At 36.6% G+C, this 18675-nt stretch overlaps 2 protein-coding genes across 3 annotated transcripts; one reads left to right on the plus strand and one right to left on the minus strand.

The window, feature by feature from the left end:
* Positions 1-4264: 4264 nt before the first annotated feature.
* LOC107657101 (ras-related protein Rab-34-like) lies at positions 4265-9720 on the plus strand. Of its 2 annotated transcripts, none has more exons than XM_016445108.1 (11): positions 4265-4508; positions 5035-5098; positions 5234-5325; positions 5443-5511; positions 5648-5749; positions 5827-5891; positions 6199-6250; positions 6337-6418; positions 7080-7170; positions 7330-7437; positions 9524-9720. In XM_016445108.1, exons 2-11 carry the CDS (start codon positions 5045-5047, stop codon positions 9586-9588), a joined length of 780 nt encoding a protein of 259 aa, XP_016300594.1. In that variant the 5' UTR covers positions 4265-4508; positions 5035-5044; the 3' UTR covers positions 9589-9720. The 2 variants fall into 2 exon arrangements, with proteins under 2 accessions (XP_016300594.1, XP_016300603.1); XM_016445117.1 differs by having other exon boundaries at positions 5446-5511.
* Positions 9721-9826: 106 nt separating this feature from the next.
* Positions 9827-15070, minus strand: LOC107657114 (adenine phosphoribosyltransferase-like). Its single transcript, XM_016445130.1, is given in 7 exon segments — positions 9827-11077; positions 13443-13538; positions 13847-13927; positions 14264-14329; positions 14599-14692; positions 14891-14906; positions 14908-15070. Coding segments are annotated over 7 exon segments (600 nt in total). The 5' UTR covers positions 15012-15070; the 3' UTR covers positions 9827-10934.
* Between the last annotated feature and the right edge of the window lie 3605 nt (positions 15071-18675).

The following is an 18675-nucleotide window of genomic DNA, read 5'->3' on the forward strand; positions in this document are numbered from 1 at the left end:
ACGGCTTATGGTAGAGAAATGAACATTCAATTCATGGGCAACAGCTCTGGTGGACATTCCTGCAGTCAGCATGCCAATTGCATACTCCCTCAAAACTTGCGACATCTGTAGCATTGTGCTGTGTGATAAAACTGCACATTTTAGAGTGGCCTTTTATTGTGGCCAGCCTAAGGCACACCTGTGCAATAATCATGCTGTCTAATCAGCATCTTGATATGCCACACCTGTGAGGTGGATGGATTGTCTCGGCAAAGGAGAAGTGCTCACTAACACAGATTTAGACAGATTTGTGAACAATATTTGAGAGAAATAGGCCTTTTGTGTACATAGAAAAAGTCTTAGATCTTTGAGTTCAGCTCGTGAAAAATGGGGGCAAAAACAAAAGTGTTGCGTTTATAATTTTGTTCAGTATAGATATCCATTACGCTACCCTTTGAGTCAGAGCCCGGTGTTGTAACTGCCTGGAACACGTAATAGTTTTTTCTGCCAGGCTTTTGCACGTCCAATGCTGCAAGGCTGCACGCTCTATGGGCAGGAAAAACAGGCCCTTATGTTTCTATACAAAGGAAGCCCAGTTAAAAAATGCGGAGATGTCAGTTCGGTGTCTCCTGTCCAAGAACGAGCCCAGAGAGCAGAGCCACTGTCAGAGGGGATCACAGGACCACCAGAAGAACATTGCGGCTATCGAAATGGATTGCAGCACATTGCTGTCGTTTTTAGAATGTTGTTCATTCTTAGAAAAGCGCATATTATATAAGCCGGCACTGCTGGGATTCGAACCCAGGATCTCCTGTTACTCTTTTATATTTTCATTACTCTTTCACAAAAAAAAGAGCATAGATTTTCCTTGAAAAGCTGAACAGCAATATAAAAGTTGCATAGTTAAGATTTTAATATATATATATATCAAACCATATGTAAAGGCAGTCTCATGATGCAGCCAATTCTTCCCAAGATACACAAACAATACACTGTCATTTCTTGAGTTTTTTTTAATCTATGGTGAAATGCTTTTTCAATGAATGTAGGTTACATGACTTATGAGCTTAAGTTGCTTTATCTCAGTGTTTTCCAAACTGACTGTTCTCTTTCCATTCCTCTTCTCCTCAACTGTTCTACTGTTCTTTACACTTCAACCAATTCACACTGACACTGGTTGTCCAGCAACCGCGCATTCAAAGAATAGAACAGTATAAACATTGACCAGTTTTAGACCATTACTAGAGTACAAGCAAACAACCACTTATTACAAAAGGGATATGAATCCAGGAAGGAGAATGGATGGATGGAATGGTGTCTGCATTGCATGGTACCCTGCGGTCAATGTGATTGCTTTCTCTTTCACATTGAGATTAGTTCATAGATTGGTTCAGATCATAACTCAGCCCAAAGTGGTGAAACATGGAATTGGAGGAACCTCTCTCTGGTCCATTCTGTGCTGTCAGGAAGCTGGGCTGGGTGAGTGAGGACAGCTTTCTCACTGCTTGGTTCATTCATGAAAGGTGTGCAGAGAAAGTTTTGCAATTAAAGACAATTTCTACATAAATGAGCTTGTTAAGGAGAAGATGCAACAATCTTAGCAGAGATTCACAAAAAGACGACGCAAAACATTTACAGAGACTTAACATGATATCAAATGTGCAACAACACATCAGCAGCGGCACTTTACATTATCAGGCTCTTGCAAACTAAGCCTAGTTTAACTCAAATTTACCAACTTGTGTACTTTAAGATTGAAAGAGCTATCAGCAGCTTAGTGCTAAAGACGTCAGGGTGATGCTAACTTCCAGACTGACCTACAAAAATGTCATCCCTGAAACACTCTATTACATGAATATAAACCTCCTTGTCAGCCTTGTTCATGCTTGGAGGAAAACTCATGACAATTTCATCTCATTTTTTATGTGACTGTGTTACCTGCTTAATCTAGTGTGTTGTGTGAAAGCTTAAGCAATCTATCTGGACTAGAGAACAGTAGATAAGAACTTATGGAGTTGCAATATGGTGCCAGTGTTGCCAACTGCTTTCAATTGAAAGTAGCTAAAACTGGTAGCTAAATGTCACTATAGATGACTGACATCATAATGGTAAATTCACTGATCTAAATAAAGATGAATATAGATCAGTGGGCAAGAGGAGAACTTAGACAAGGTTTGTCCAAGAAGTTGCAATATTTGTCCCTAAACGTTTGAAAAAAAAGTATCAAAAGGGGTGGGGAAGTCGCTAAATCTAGCTACAAAATTGCTAAATTGGCAACACTGTATGGCGCCCTCTGGTGGCTGAGAAGAAACTACATGCTTTAGGCCTTTTTTTTTTTTTTGCTTTAGGCCTACTGCACAGCTTTACACTAGAAAAACTGCCAATAGGTTGTTTGCACATGACGTCACTGATGATGCCGAAATGCAGCTGGAGGGCAGGAAGTGATTTTTCTCTCCATAGGAATCACTAGCAGAAACTCTAAATGCCAGTGTTTTGCGTTGTTCATGGATGCTTAAATTGGCCAAACCGAGAAACCACAAGGAGCTTTTATCGTGTACGAAAATGTGTTGTTCATAAGTGGGGAAAAGTCAAGAAATTGATTGAAAAACGCAGGAAAAAGCAGTCAGAATTCACTCAGTGCTAAACGCCACACGTAGACACGTAAATAAGATATGATTTGCAGTTCAGAAAGCTTCACTGATTATAAAGGAACATCGTGAAATTGTGATCAACTGAAGTGAGTGACAGCTTTTTAGTGATTATATGGAAGCGTTATTTGCTCGCTTTCTAGGCAGGCTATAATAAATTCAGAATTTGAATAAAAGTTTTGTTTTAGGTGCTGCTAACAGGACCAACAGCCACATACCCTGTACATGCAGCAAAGTTTCAGGAGTGACTGAAAAAGAACGGATGAGATACAGGAAAGTCGGTAATGTAGGCTACCGTTTTAGGCATGATGCATATACAGTGGGTACGGAAAGTATTCAGACCCCCTTAAATTTTTCACTCTTTGTTATATTGCAGCCATTTGCCATTATCCGGCTTCGCTCCTCCCGACCGCAGACGCAGGTTTACAAGCCACTTTTCCAGCGTTTTTCAGTCAAATTCTTGAATTCCCCCCCCCCTTATGAGCAACAAATTTTTGTACACGATAAAAGCTCCTTGTGGTTTCTCGGTTTGTCCGATTTGAGCATCCATAAACAATGCAAAACACTGGCATTTGGAGTTTCTGCTAGTGATTTCTATGGAGAAAAATCACTTCCTGCCCTCCAGCAGCATTTCGCGCGTCATCAGAATCACGTGATTGCAAACAACCTATTGCATGCTAGTTATGAACAGCGTTTTTTTTTAAACCTTATGTTATAATTAAATAATAAGGTCTGACAGTAAAGGTTTAAGAAAAGTGAATATTGTTACGTGTTTGATTTTACAGTAAATAAACCTACTGTAGTATGGTGCTAAGATGAAATATATATTTTGAAGGATATTTTCTAGATTTTTAACTAATGATGACTTAGACATTACAAGCAAAACAATGTATGACAAATATACTTTAATGTTGAAAAGTTTGGGGTCGTCAAGATTAATTTTATTATTATTTTTTATGTTTTTGTAAGAAGTCTCTTATGCTCACCAAGCCTGGATTATTTTTTTAATACTGTTAAAACAGTAATATTGTGAAGTACCATAATGCCTACAATTTAAAATAAATGTTTTCTATATTAATGTAGCATATGTTCAAATGTAATTTTCATCTTCAGTGATTCAGAAATCATGCTGATTTGCTGCTCGAGAAACATTTCATATTATTATCAATGTTGAAAACCATTCATATTCATATTTAAACCGTGGTACATTTTTGGTTCAGGAGACTTCGACGAGCTGAAAGATCAAAAGAACAGCATTTATTATTAACAAATCTCATACGGTCATGTGCATCATTCCTGAATAAACGTATAAATTCATTTATATTTACTTAAAAATAGCACTACTGTCTGCAAGGGATGACAATTATATATATATATATATATATATATATATGTGAATTGAGCACAGTGTTTCTAAACTCATTTCAAATATCTATATTCGTGCTGTTTTTAGCGTTTGCGAGCTTTAGGCCTAACTTTCAAATAAAGTAACATCAGCAGTACCTTGGTAACCACGGTATTAAAAGAAAAGTACGGTAACAACCGTGTTATAGCCTATCTGCTGTAACCGGTCTGCAAACTCTGGACTGTAGGAGGCGTTTTCTATCTCTCTTTCCTGGTTTTGGTGGGGAGAGACCAGACCGGGGGACTGGAGCAGACGAATCCATCTGTACGCCGCTCACAGCGCTTCCGTCGGTCGGAATATCCTGCCGTTTTCTTCAGAAACTTGGAAACTGTACGCGATGCATGAATGCTAGAAGCGCCTCATATCCCCCTCCTCCCTTTTGTTTCTTTTCCGTTTTATTCTTCTTTCCTTAAAGGCGTTTCAAACGTCTTTGTCTCAGGAAACTAGCGCTACATTCACAGAAAAAACGTCCTGAGGTAAGAAGCACACGTTTGTTTGTAGCAACAGTTTTACGAAGCACAGATTGAGTTCGACTAGAAAGGATGGACTTTCGTTTGTTCTTAAAATGTTTATGTACATCATACTAGTCATAAAACTACTATACGTAATACTTATGTTGTTAATTTAATCATGTACGTGTGTAAAAAGCACAAATTGCACCAAAAGTATAAAAAGAGGCATCACAAAAAGGTTTTGCCACAAATTAGGTTTTTTTTTCTTTGTTCTCAGATTTACTGTAGGATTAACAGATACAGATTAGTGAGTCACCACCCATGCCACTCTAATGACCAAGTTGGCAACTATTTAAATTAAAACTAATCCGACATGTTCGTTGTTTCATGACTGTTACATTTACATAAGAGTAACGTGCTACACGGAAAGATAGGCCTTTATTTAAATCCTGCAAGTGAGCCTCATTCTGAACAGCCATTACTCATATTAATGGTGTGCCATGTTACAAAATGCCAAGCTGTGATTCATAACTTTGTGTGTCTCCTGCAGAAGCATCATCATGAGCGTACTGCCCCCTGTAAGGAAAGACCGCATAATTAGCCAGCTTCCTAAGGTACATGCTTTACACACAATTCACCGATGCTCAAGGTATTGTTTGTTCTGAAACCCATCCAACTTAACCAATCTGAAATCCATTTCCTCGAGTGCTTCCTGAAGTAATGAGTGTTAATATTCACTCCTGTTGTAGTGCTTCAACAAAGGTGCTGCTTTGAACACAGAGGATGAATTTCACGGCAAGGTGAAGACGGCCTGTCTGCAGCAGAGGACAGGAACTGTGGGGTGTGATGTTATCCTTTGTTGAAACAGTGGCTTGGGGATATTTTCAGAACTGTTTGGATGGTTTAAATTATGCAGCATTGTTTTTTTCAGTGCCTTTTTTTTTTTCGTTTTGTCCAGTAGGTTTAAGATCTCCAAGGTCATTGTAGTGGGTGATCTGGCAGTGGGGAAAACCTGTCTGATTAATAGGTGAGCAAAGCTACAGAGTTAACTGGTTAATGTTTAATAGCCATATCAAATAATTCAGCTCGCTTTTCAGTTATTGTTTGGCTGAATATAGTAATTTAATCTACTGCATTTTTTTTGTATTTTATTTTTTTTTTAGGTTCTGTAAAGATGTCTTTGACAAAAATTACAAGGCCACCATTGGTGTGGACTTTGAGATGGAGAGATTTGAAGTCCTTGGGGTCCCTTTCAGTTTACAACTGTAAGTAAATTTTATGACAGTCTAAAACAAGTATTTTCTATAATTATTTTAAACAAGTTTTTGTTTTAATTTTTCAGGTGGGACACTGCAGGACAGGAGAGATTTAAATGCATTGCCTCTACATACTACAGAGGAGCTCAGGGTATATGACTCACCAGATGATAATATTAAATATATTATTTAAAATATAATAATAAAAAAATATATATAATTTTTGTATAACAATAGTTTAATATTTTATACACTATAATGTACAATATATCTAAATCTGGTAATAGTACTAAAAACATAATTATTGAATAATTAGATAATTAAAATGTAATTTAATTTTTAAGTATTTTTTTTTTAAGTAAATATTTTTCCCATTGAATTTTATTTATTTATTGAATTTTATTTGTATTTTTTTACTTTTGAGGTATTCTTATTCTTTTCCCATTCCTGTTTTACAGCTGTAATCATTGTGTTTGATTTGACTGATGTGGCTTCACTGGAGCATACAAGGTAAATGACATCACTGTAATTCTGCCCTCTGGGTTAAAAAATACACAGTGTGCTTCACACAAGAAATGTATCATCCTCGTCTAAAGGCAATGGCTGGAGGACGCAATGAAAGAGAATGATCCTACCAGTGTATTACTCTTCTTGGTAGGCACAAAGAAAGATCTGAGTGTGAGTGACCTTTTTTTTTTTACATTTTTGAATTGACATTACACTTGTTTTTATGTAAAATTATAATATATAATATTTTATAAATATATAAAATAATTTATTTTATATTGTTTTTATATTAACATGTTTTTATATAAAAATTCATGGCCATGCATAATCCAATACTGCTTTCTCCCATATACTTTATGTACATATTTATATATGTGACCCTGGACCACAAAACCAGTCAGAAGGGTAAATTTTTTTAAATTGAGATTTATACATCATCTGAAAGCTGAATAAATAAGCTAATAATGGTTTATTAGGATAGGACAAAATTTGGCAGAGATACAATTATTTAAATATCTGGAATCTGACGGCGCAAAAAATCTAAATATTGAGAAAACCGCCTTTAAAGTTCTCCAAATGAAGTTCTTAGCAATGCATATTACTAATCAAAAATTAAGTTTTTATATATTTACAGTAGGAAATTTACAAAATATCTTCATGGAACATGATCTTTACTTAATATCCTAATGATTTTTGGCATAAAAGAAAAATCGATAATTTTGACCCATACAATGTTTTTTTTTTGGCTATTGCTAAAAATATACCCCAGTGACTTTAGGCTGGTTTTGTGGTCCAGGGTCACGTATGTCCTACCAATGTGTCTTTCCTTTAGTCTCCTGCACAGTATACACTAATTGAGCAGGACGCCATTAAACTGGCAGATCAGATGAAAGCAGAGTACTGGGCTGTGTCTGCCTTGTCTGGTGAGTTCCTGACTTGAGATATTGCTATAGTGTATTATATGTTAATGGGATTTGTATCAATTCTGTGTAAATAATGTATTTACAAAGTCACAAAGTATTTGGGAAACCTTAGAGGTTGCTACTGTTTATTTAGATTAATTACTCTTTTTGTGACTGTAGGGGAGAATGTAAGAGAGTTTTTCTTCAGAGTGGCATCTTTAACGTTTGAGGCAAATGTTCTGGCAGAACTGGAGAAAAGTGGATCCAGACGTATTGGGGAAGTTGTTCGTAAGTACATTAAAGATCACCCAAAAATTTGAATTTGTTAAAAATGCACTCACCTTCAGGCCATCCAAGATGTAGATGAGTTTGTTTCTTCATCTGAACAGGTTTGGAGAAATTTAGCATTACATTTAATCATTTAGCAGACACTTTTATCCAAAGCGACTTACAAATGATCACAATCATAATCAACAAGATAGCAATGATATGCAAATGATTGCGTCACTTGCTCACCAATGGATCCCCTGCAGTGAATGGGTGCCTCAGAATAGGAGTCCAAACAGCTGATAAAAACCATCACAATAATCCACGAGTAATCCACACCACACCACTCCATCAACTAACATTGTGAAATAAAAAAAACTGTATGTTTGTAATAAACAAATCCATCAAGACATTTTAACTTCAACTTAAAAATATCAGTCCATAATCCATAACAATTTAGCAGGGCTCTACAGTGCGACCATTTCAGTCGCATTTGCGACTGAAAACTACTGCGTGCGACTGAAAAGCGCAGTGTAGAGAGCTTCGTTGATTATAAATGTGAGCTCGCGAAGAGCTAAGATGAGTGACAGCTTTTAACGATTTTTAAGTGAGTTTGTAAATGTGATACTGATTTAATACAACAGTTCAATAGACAAGAAGTTAATATTAAGTGACTGACATTGTCTGACTAGAACACTATTGTCTGATTTTGCTCTATTTCGTCGTCGAAAATAGTTTGAAACAAGTCACAGCTCAGCCGCTGCGCATCTCCATTCAAACACAGCGGCGTTTCGTTTATGAATGAACTGTGTTTTTAAACGAATTTAGTGAGTCAATGATTCATGATTACCCATTCATAAATACTGTCACTTGCTTCATTCCTGAATGATTCAGCTGTTCGAATGAATCAATTGAATGATAAAATCAGTGACTTGTCACCACCTGCCGGCGGATTTAGTTTCATTTTTAAAGTATCTTTCCAGTTCTTTAAATCATTTAATATTGTGGTTTTAATTAGAATTTTTAAAAAGCTCATAAAATATATATTTTTTTAAATTTGACATAAAAGATGACATACTTTTAAAGTTAGAAAAATGCCATTACAAAGATAAAAACAAAATTCCACTGTAAATCACTTGGAGTCAAATATCACCTCGTAATGGGAAGGCACATTTATCAAATTTTGGATTATTGATTAGGTGCACCTAAAAAGAAAAATAAGCGTAGAGCCCGGTTTAGTGTAATTAGTTTAGATGGTTTTCGCTTGTAAATTATGCTTATTCTGTGTATATTTCGCAGTTTGTTTGTTTTAAATGCCATTACAAAGGTAAAAACTAAATTCCACTGTAAATCACTTGGAGTCAAATACCACCTCGTAATGGGAAGGCACATTTATCAAATTTTGGATTATTGATTAGGTGCACCTAAAAAGAAAAATAAGCGTAGAGCCCGGTTTAGTGTAATTAGTTTAGATGGTTTTCGCTTGTAAATTATGCTTATTCTGTGTATATTTCACAGTTTGTTTGTTTTTTACTGAGAAAGCCATATTATTGTTAGACTCATAATTTTAGTCAGAAACTAAAAAAAAAAAAAAAGTCTTAATAATGGATGTGTTTATAACAAACACAGCTTTTCCCCTCACAAGACATTAATTGATGGACTGGAGTCATGTGGATTTCTTGTGGATTGTGATGTTTTTAGTCAGCCGTTTGGACTTATGTAATGCTTAATTTTTCCAAATCTGTTCAGTTAAAGAAAAACTCATCTATATCTTGGACGGCCTGAGGATGAGTACATTTTCATCTAATTTTTGTTTTTAAGTGAACTATTCCTTTAACATTTAATCCACTGGAATTTTATTGCATCATGAAAAGGTAATTATATTATTGGTTCCCCTGCCTGAGTGACCTGAAATCATTAATTGATGAAGTTATTTCAGAGTTAAAAGTTATTACATAAAAGATCATGAAGCAGTGATTTTCTGTAGAATAATATGCACTGAAAAATAGTATAGATATATATATATATATATATTTTTATTTATTTATTTATTTATTATGATCACATTGTCTTTGAATTTAAATTAAACTTTATTTTCTCCACACAGAAATCAACAGCAACTCAAACATGTATGCAACTTCCAAGAAGAAACAGACCAACTGTTGTCAGTAAAGACTGGCCATGTGAAAATGCAAACATTTGCACCAACATAATGGTACCAAAGCAAAACATACACACAAATGTACTTATACATACATAGGGAGAATCTACAAGATAAGAAAAGTTGGATGGACAATATTCCAACTATGTGACTGTACACAGAGCAGCGTGGTATAAAAGATCATGAAGCAGTGATTTTCTGTAGAATAATATGCACTGAAGAATAGTATATATATATGATCACATTGTCTTTGAATTTAAATTAAACTTTATTTTCTCCACACAGAAATCAACAGCAACTCAAACATGTATGCAACTTCCAAGAAGAAACAGACCAACTGTTGTCAGTAAAGACTGGCCATGTGAAAATGCAAACATTTGCACCAACATAATGGTACCAAAGCAAAACATACACACAAATGTACTTATACATACATACATACATAGGGAGAATCTACAAGATAAGAAAAGTTGGATGGACAATATTCCAACTATGTGACTGTACACAGAGCAGCGTGGTTTGTTATTCATAGGGTGTAACTGAATATCTGCTGGATGAAAGAAAACATTCCTTTGTTGGAAAACTTGTGGTTTGCATTTGTGGCAAAGCAGTATTCGGTTTTCCCAAGAGATCTATGCACAATAATTATCAGTGATTAAATTGTGTTCATTAAAAATACTCACGTTTTGGTTAGTTTTCGGTCAGTAGTGATTTAAAAAAAAAAAAAAGGTACACAAGAGGATCATGCATGAGTTGCACAAAAAGCAATAAATAGTGATAAATGTATTTTTCTATATCAAAAATCCTGTTTATTAAAAAGGGTCATTTTCCTTGATACATGTTCAAATTGTATGCTTCATTTCCTGTGATTTATATTTGTATTCTAAATAAAATGTTTCTCCTTAAACGAGCCATTTATTTCATTATTTAAAAACCTCTCGATAAATAAAATGGGTGTTTTCCCAAATGTGTTAATATATCATAATACTGTTATTTTTTATTAAATCCTGATCTTAATACGGTTAGTATTTTGATCAAATCTTTAGTTTACATGAAATTCATTATTGATTTTACCATTTTCAAGAGAGTAATAAGTTAGAAATCTGAGTTACAATCTGATTGTGACCTCTACTAGTATTTGTGTAACAGACGTCAGACTATTTATGGCCAATATGACTGAATGCTTAAAACATGAAAAATGTACTGGATCAAATCCATTTAAACTTAGAAAGATCAGTCCTCACAAGATTCATACTTCTTCACATACAATAATGCATCACAACCCGCAAATGAATCAAGGGCTGATTCCCCTTAGAATTTAAAATTTTACATGAAGTTTTCCCTCATTTCTTAATATTTAACCACTAAAATTCTTAAAAGACTCCAGGTATTGGCTGTCTATCTGAGATTGCAGCTCATTTGGAATGCAGTGGGAATATTTATAGTTTTCCTTTAGCCACTTTCCTCCCACACCATTTTCAATAGCCACAGCAGCAATGCCTACAAAGAATAGAGAAATAACAGCACTAATTTTACCAACTTAATCAACACTACTGATAAGTGAACCGGAGCTATTACACGCTCACAGAAAACAGCTGTCCAAATCCCTCGTGTTGCATCTTGGAGCAAGTAATATTACAAGAATGTCAAACTTTTGCCAGTCAGACTTCAGTTACATTATTTTAATAGTGCCCTAAAGGGAGAATCAACATTAAAGAAAGATACAAAGGTTTCGGGTGGAGAGGGGCAGTGGCCAAGTTCACCATGGGGCTGTTTCATTAAACTACGTTTACCAAATAAGCCAAACTTATTTCAGTTATTCTGACTTATTGTCACTTGATTTGGTTTCCGAAAGCAAATTTATCATAGCTCAAGCTCAGTCACTGCGGCAAATTATGCTGGGAAAATAACCTGGTCAGGAGCAGGCTAACTGTCAGGCTAAGCTGAGCTCCTCTAACACGGACCAATAGGAACGCATTGATATTACCACTGACTCTCACATACAATTAGATGACGTTATTATTAGTCCAAAAATAAAAGCATACAGAAAATGCAACTTAATCAAATAAAAAAATAAATAAAAAATAGGCTACAACCAATTGTATTTAATGAATTGTGCCCAAAATGTAATGACTTTTTCTTCTTTTTTTTTTTAGATATTTTAAAACATTTTAACAGTTGCTACTTGCACATTCAGTTGATCATCGGTTCCTAGCCATGCAGACTTTTTCTCGGGTTTTATGACAGCTGTACCTTTTATGGTTATTAGCAGAACATTAAAAAACTACAATCTAAAATTGCTCATTAAAGCATTTAAAACGCCAAATTAAAAATGAAAATAAATAGAAATCAGACGACATTTTAACTGATAAGAGGAACACACATTTAACTCATTTAGATAGTAGGGCTGTATTAGCCAGCTTACATTTGATTTACAGTTACTGCTATGATAAAAATACACTTATATTTAGAATTAAAATTCTACATGCGTCACATTTTAATGTCCATCAACAAATATTTTAGCAGAATGCATATTTTATTCAGAATTGCGTTATTATTCTATCGCGTTCCATCTGTTTAGCGCGCATGCGCGCAGCAGCTCGTTCACTCACGTAAGCCTCGCCCACTCCGAACAGCAAAATGGATATATTTGCACGACTTTCTAACATTTACAGATGAAAAATATACCCGTGACGTGTCAGTTATGCACTGAGGAAAACACAACGGGCCTCATTCATGAATCTTACGTAAATATAGGAGTAAATTCGGAGTAATTTGCGCGTAAAACGGACCCTCCCGAAAACTCTACTCCAAATTCACAAACTCTTTGTAAACACATGTTTAACTATCAAATAGGATATGTTAATGAATTCCAATCATTTGTAATAGGGCGCTCGTGCACGCTCATTCACAATTAGCATAATCCTCGCCTATAAACGACAGCTAGGCCTACGCAAATTGCGTGTCCAGGAACGCAGCGGAATATTCTGGTCTACTTTCTCAGGTTTGGCTCCAGTATATTGCATAAATGCAAAAAAGACTAGGCCATATGCCTAACAATCAATATTCAATAATGTGTGACCACCAACGAGGTTTTAGCCAGCTGAAAAAATGTCAGGCGCTCTTCTTAAAACGACCAGCTGGTGGCGCTTGAGAACGATTTGGTGGCACAGCGTTTTTCCAGCCGAGACGGTTTAGTTGCTATCAGGGGCGTAGATTATTCGGACCCAGAATAAAGCGAGATGAACATCACGGAGCGTTAAACATTCCGTGCAGTGTATTTTTCATTCATACTCGAAGCCGGAGGGAGCTCTCGCGCAGAAAGTCGTATGAGGAAATTCCACATATACACATACATATATATATATATATATATAAGTTTGCCAAAAAGAACACAGAACGTTTTACGCACCATTTGCACGTGGTAGGGAGCAGGTGTACATTTCTTTCGTATCAACTAACATTTTGAAAATACGAACATTTTCATGAATTCGAAAGTTTACGTCAGAACGGCTTTACGAACGAGTTACACAAATTCGTTCTGCTCGTGTTTCATGAATGAGGCCCAATGTCTCAAATGCATCAAACAGCATAAATATTCGCTGTTTGCCACGGTGGATCGATTTGATCCATGATCGACATTAAGGGCTGCTTAAGAATAAACGCACATCAAATTATCCTGACTCATTGAACCTGGATCGAATTAGTGAGATTGCGTGATGAAACCACTTTAGTCCCGATTGATTTGTAAGGTTATTTCAAGTCAGGTTTTGGACTTTAATCCCCGCTTTTCCTAGAGTCTTTTATGAAACAGCCCCGGTCTCAAAACATTTGTTTTTATTAGCCGTTTTATGCTTCGGCCTACCTACAACAGTAGCTCCTTGATTCTCCACCAGTTTGATAGCTGCTCTCATAGTTCCTCCAGTCTCAATCCACTGGTCTACTATAAGAACCCGCAGACCTGAAGGATATCATAACATATCAGAATTTCACATTTTGCTCAGTCACTAGATGCGTCAATAATGCAAAAACAGTTGAATACACACAGTTGTGCAGTCATTATGTGATGGGATTATATAAAGTTGGATTATATAGTATAAAACAGAGCTGATCAATCATTTATAAATCACTGCAAATATAATATGTAAAAATATTAATTTGATTGTAATATCTTTTAACTTTCAGCTTTAAATGCCCTTTTCCCAGTATAAGATAATGCATTTTCAACCAACCATTATAGTGACAAAATGAGTTTACATACATCAGTACCTGGCTTTAACACATCAACACGCACTTCCATTAGTTTCTCTTGTCCAGAATAGTCACTGTAGTCCTGAGTGCGAGTTTGAACTGCCACAGCTGACCCTGAAATTGCAGGAGAAAGTAAAAATAAAAGTAATCAATTTTTCAGAATAGTCACTGAAATAGTGAATAGACACTATCATTTAAGTTTATACATTTCATTAAGTCAGGCTTTAGAGATGGTCCCTAAAGTATGCCCCATTCTATATTTAGCCTATTTGCCAAGGTGTTATATTTACTTTTACTGCAACATGTGAACTCAGCTAAAAATATCATCTCTCGAGTTCAGACTGTCTTGCTCCACCCCAGCTACAAAAGAGAAAGTTTTATACCGAGGATGAAGCCCATGGCATCTATTCCAGCCACCAGGTCAATGGTCTCGAACACACAAGTGTCCAGCTTTTCGAATGGCCAAAAATCCTTTTCCTAAAGTTACTGCCACAGCTGACCCTGAAGTTGCAGGAGAAAGTAAAAATAAAAGTAATCAATTTTTCAGAATATTCACTGAAATAGTGAATAGACACTATCATTTAAGTTTATACATTTCATTAAGTCAGGCTTTAGAGATGGTCCCTAAAGTATGCCCCATTCTATATTTAGCCTATTTGCCAAGGTGTTATATTTACTTTTACTGCAACATGTGAACTCAGCTAAAAATATCATCTCTCGAGTTCAGACTGTCTTGCTCCACCCCAGCTACAAAAGAGAAAGTTTTATACCGAGGATGAAGCCCATGGCATCTATTCCAGCCACCAGGTCAATGGTCTCATTCTGGAATGGTTTGAGAAGATCCTTTACGCAATCTGACAGTGCCTGGATCAGTTAGGAGTGACAGAAAACAGTGAGCAGAGACTATAAACTATAAAACCTATGGTAGTCAAACACATTCTAACATGTCTTACTTTATTTTTCAGACTTCAAGACACAGTTTTAAAGCTAGGTTATTCAATAACGTACATGCATAGGCATGCACTGGGAAAAGTTTGGCGGGCAACAAGAGTGATTGTTTACCTGTGAATTGCAATAGTCTTGATGGATCAAGCCATGCAAACTTTGGTCCCTTTGTGTTTGGTGCCATAAGAGGCAGGTACCAGCCCTCTTCTCTCTTTTGGGGAACTGCTAAAACGTCCATTCTGGAAAGACCGCTAGATTTCTCAAAACTCACCCTGGGGACGGCGTGGATTTGGTGTCGAATTTAAGTAGTGTAAAGTGGGCGTTTTCACGTCTCTCCCAGCTAATTACCCATTAGCCCAAAACCAGCGCGCTGGAGAGTGTTTGCGTTTGCTCAGCGTAATGCATAATAATTTCAGTAAATAATTTATTATTTCAGTAAATAGGTTATGAATAAGTAGGCTACAGATCCGTTTTCAGAATAACTTAAACAAAAGTTACTGTGTAACTGTTTTTAAGCACAATCATGTTGTGGTGTTTTTTTCCCCCTTGTATAGCCTAGCCTTCTTTTAAAGGGATATCCTAATGCGAGCTAAACTGTAGCCTAAATGTGACAAATGTTTGATAACGCACTTATACTCCGTTATGTTTGTAGGCTATACTACGGAGCCCGGAAAGTCACCCGTAGGAGAGAAAAAAACAATCCGTGCGCACGCTTTCGCAATCCGTTCCCTCGGGTTTGTCATGCTTTATTTTTAAATAACCTTTCACAGTTTTGGAAATGTGTTTGTGTACTATTCATTCTTAACATATTTCATTCATTCATTCAGACTTATTTAGGTGATTTTATTATACTAAGCTTTTTCCCCCAGAGTTAGATGCATGCTTCACTGTTAAAGTTATTATTAAATAGCTAGGCCGATTATAACATTGCATTCAGTTAGAGAGCAAAGGAATGACAACATAACCGGTACATTATTGGTTTTGTATTGCTTTTTACCTTCTTCTCTCGAAACTCTATCGTTTTCTTTTTTCTTTTTTAGAAAATTCAGGAAATTTTCTATTCTTCTTTTTAGCGTTTATTTTAGGCTATAAACCACAGGCGGCGGTGTTTTATCCTATTGTGATTAATATAAAATAAACGCTAAAAAGAAGACTATTTTGTGAGTGCGGATCATGGTCTCATACTAAGAAAAATAATGTTTAATAAACACAATACTATGCATCCCGCACCGTGGTTGAATCTGCCGGTGGGGGCGGGGCCACAAATCCACGAGTTTACAAACCCGAGGGAACGGATTGCGAAAACGAGCGCACGGATTATGAATCTGTGTGTACGGATTGAAAAACCGAAGGTACGGTTTACAAAATCTGAGCGCACGGATTGGAAATTCGTGGGTACGGTTTATTAATCCGTGGGCACGATTTGTTAAACCGAGGGAACAGTTTAAGAATTCGTGAGTACGGTTTCTAAACTGAGGGGACGGATAGCAAAACCGTCGCCACGGATTGTTCTTTTTTCTCCTACAGGTGACTTCCTGGGCTCCGTACTACACAGTAGTTTCTGGGATGACAAAAAAAGATTCTAAAAAGTTAAACTTTTAGCACGTTCGATTGTAGCCAGTCAGATCAAAGAAGGGGGTTGAGCTGTCTTGTCTAGTTTGGCAACAACCAAGTTCTGCAAGATGTTTCTTAAAGTAAAGGTAAAAAAAATAAAAAATAAATAAATAATTGACTGATCTCTAAATGTTGGGTCGCGATGTGTTTTAATAAATGCTCAATAACGTCATAAATTGTGCTATACACTATACAGTGTGACTGACTCCTAGGACTAACCGGGGCTGAATGCGCTCTTCTTATCATGATATCGATCCGCACTATCGCTTGTGTGGCGTGTCCCGAACCAAAGTGCTACATGAAGAAGAAATATCCCTCCGCGATATCAGCCGAGGCGCTAAAGTGACGCTGACAGCTGAGCCGTCACTCAGTTTTCTTATGCAGTGCTCAAGCACAGGAGCGGAGCCAAGCAGAAATATGACAGGTTCAGAGAGAGTGAGGGCTGCCCATAATACGTTATATGTGCAGGTTTAAAGTAGACCAATAAGTCATCCTGATTCTTTACTAACAAAAAAGACATCTACAACAGTCGTTCTTTCAGAGCAAAGTAAGTCAGTCATGAAATTTGTAGCAGTAAACTGAGTAGCCTACTGTCCATTGTGTGGGATAAGTGGCTTGCAAATAATCACAAAGAGCTTTATTATTCACACAATTACTGTAAAGGAGTGTGCTGTAATGTGTTAACACACACACACACACACACACACACACACACACACACACACACACACACACACGAGGTCCCCACCACACACACACACACACACACACACACACACACACGAGGTCCCCACAGGGATAGAAATACATTTACACACACGTCTGGTTTATGGGGACTCTGTCACGGTTCATAGATGCATCAGCACCTTCTGGTTGTTCTGTGTACTACCGTTGAGCAGTTAACGAGCCCCAGCTAAACCTTGTGAACTCATCAACGGTAGTACACAGAACAACCAGAAGGTGCTGATGCATCTATGAACCGTGACAGTCTCTCCATAGGCGTATGGCTCTACACCTAAACCTACCCCTCACAGAAAACTTTCTGCATTTTTACATTCTCCAAAAAATAAAATAAAATAAAATAAAAAACTAATTCTGTATGATTTATAACTTAACCTCATGAGTTGGTGTGTATTCAGGTTTAAGTCCTTACCGGGATAGAAAGACATGTACACATGTACATGTATCCAATATCGAAAACATAGTTGAAGTGGGACCAAAGTTAGGTTTTGTAATAATTTCATTGCACTTTTTCAGACATTTTGGATTTACCTGTGATGAAGAAAATAAAGAGAACTAAAACCCCTTACAAAAATGTCCTGTGGTAATCCTGTGGTACTGCAGCAGTACAACATAACATTACCACACAATAAATGAGCAGAGCTAAATATGACAGGATTACCACAGCACTTTCTGTTGTACAGTATCACAAGAGGGAAGTTTCTAGTAATCCTGAAGACCGTGATTAGCTGGATCAGGTGTGCTTGATTATGGTTGGAGCTAAACTCTTCGTAAATACGATCTATCTGACATGACTTGAACGCACCATATGTCAGCAAACTCACAATTATAGCTTCATTATAAATACACATTACTTTGATATTATAGGTGTAGAACGGTTTATTAAAATATTATATGTTAGATTATCAAATGTTTACTCACCAGCGTATTAAGTTATTCTGGTCTTCTGGCAATTAGCAGCACAAAAAGCCCGTCAGGTTTTGTCATTATATGTCAAAGCTAGTGCACATGTCTTGAAACTCATATAGCAAAAATATTGTTAAAGTTCCCTTAACCACTTTAAGCTTGTTTCATTATATTAATTAAATCATACATTTCCAAATGTAGTTAAAGAAAAAAGAGAATGTTGGATAAAAGGGAGAAATATTAATAGGAATTAAAATAAAAAATACACAAAAAAATAACAAGGGCATACATACTATTTACCACATCGTAAACGGAGACCCACCCCCAGCACTCAACCTAAACTGGTCCGGGTATGCATGCCCATATCTCAGCCAAAATCAGACCAGCACTTATGGTCTGTAATCGGGCCGAATGTGGCTAAATGTGCCGTGTCTCAGTGCATATCGGGCCAGATCCGCACATCCAAACCCTAGCCAAATCTGGCAACCATTACTGGGCCAGAGCTGGCTCACTTTGGGTGAGCTGCTGCAAGAACACAGCCGAGTGAGCCGAGACTCAGCCGCAATTGGCCTGATTGCGCTGGCTACATGGGAAGCGTCTTTAAAGTCACCATGAAATCAAAATTGAAAATTCTTATTTTT

This window comes from Sinocyclocheilus anshuiensis, unplaced genomic scaffold (genome assembly GCF_001515605.1).
Source record: "Sinocyclocheilus anshuiensis isolate Anshui unplaced genomic scaffold, SAMN03320099.WGS_v1.1 scaffold4851, whole genome shotgun sequence".
In the NCBI taxonomy this organism is placed as follows: domain Eukaryota; kingdom Metazoa; phylum Chordata; class Actinopteri; order Cypriniformes; family Cyprinidae; genus Sinocyclocheilus; species Sinocyclocheilus anshuiensis.

Excerpts from the sequence above, each read along its gene's own strand:
- LOC107657101 (XM_016445108.1), top strand. The coding sequence starts at position 5,045 with ATGAGCGTACTGCCCCCTGTAAGGAAAGACCGCATAATTAGCCAGCTT. Across the intron at positions 5,512-5,647 it reads AAAACCTGTCTGATTAATAG|GTTCTGTAAAGATGTCTTTG; the intron begins GTGAGCAAAGCT and ends TTTTTTTTTTAG. Across the intron at positions 5,750-5,826 it reads GTCCCTTTCAGTTTACAACT|GTGGGACACTGCAGGACAGG; the intron begins GTAAGTAAATTT and ends TTAATTTTTCAG.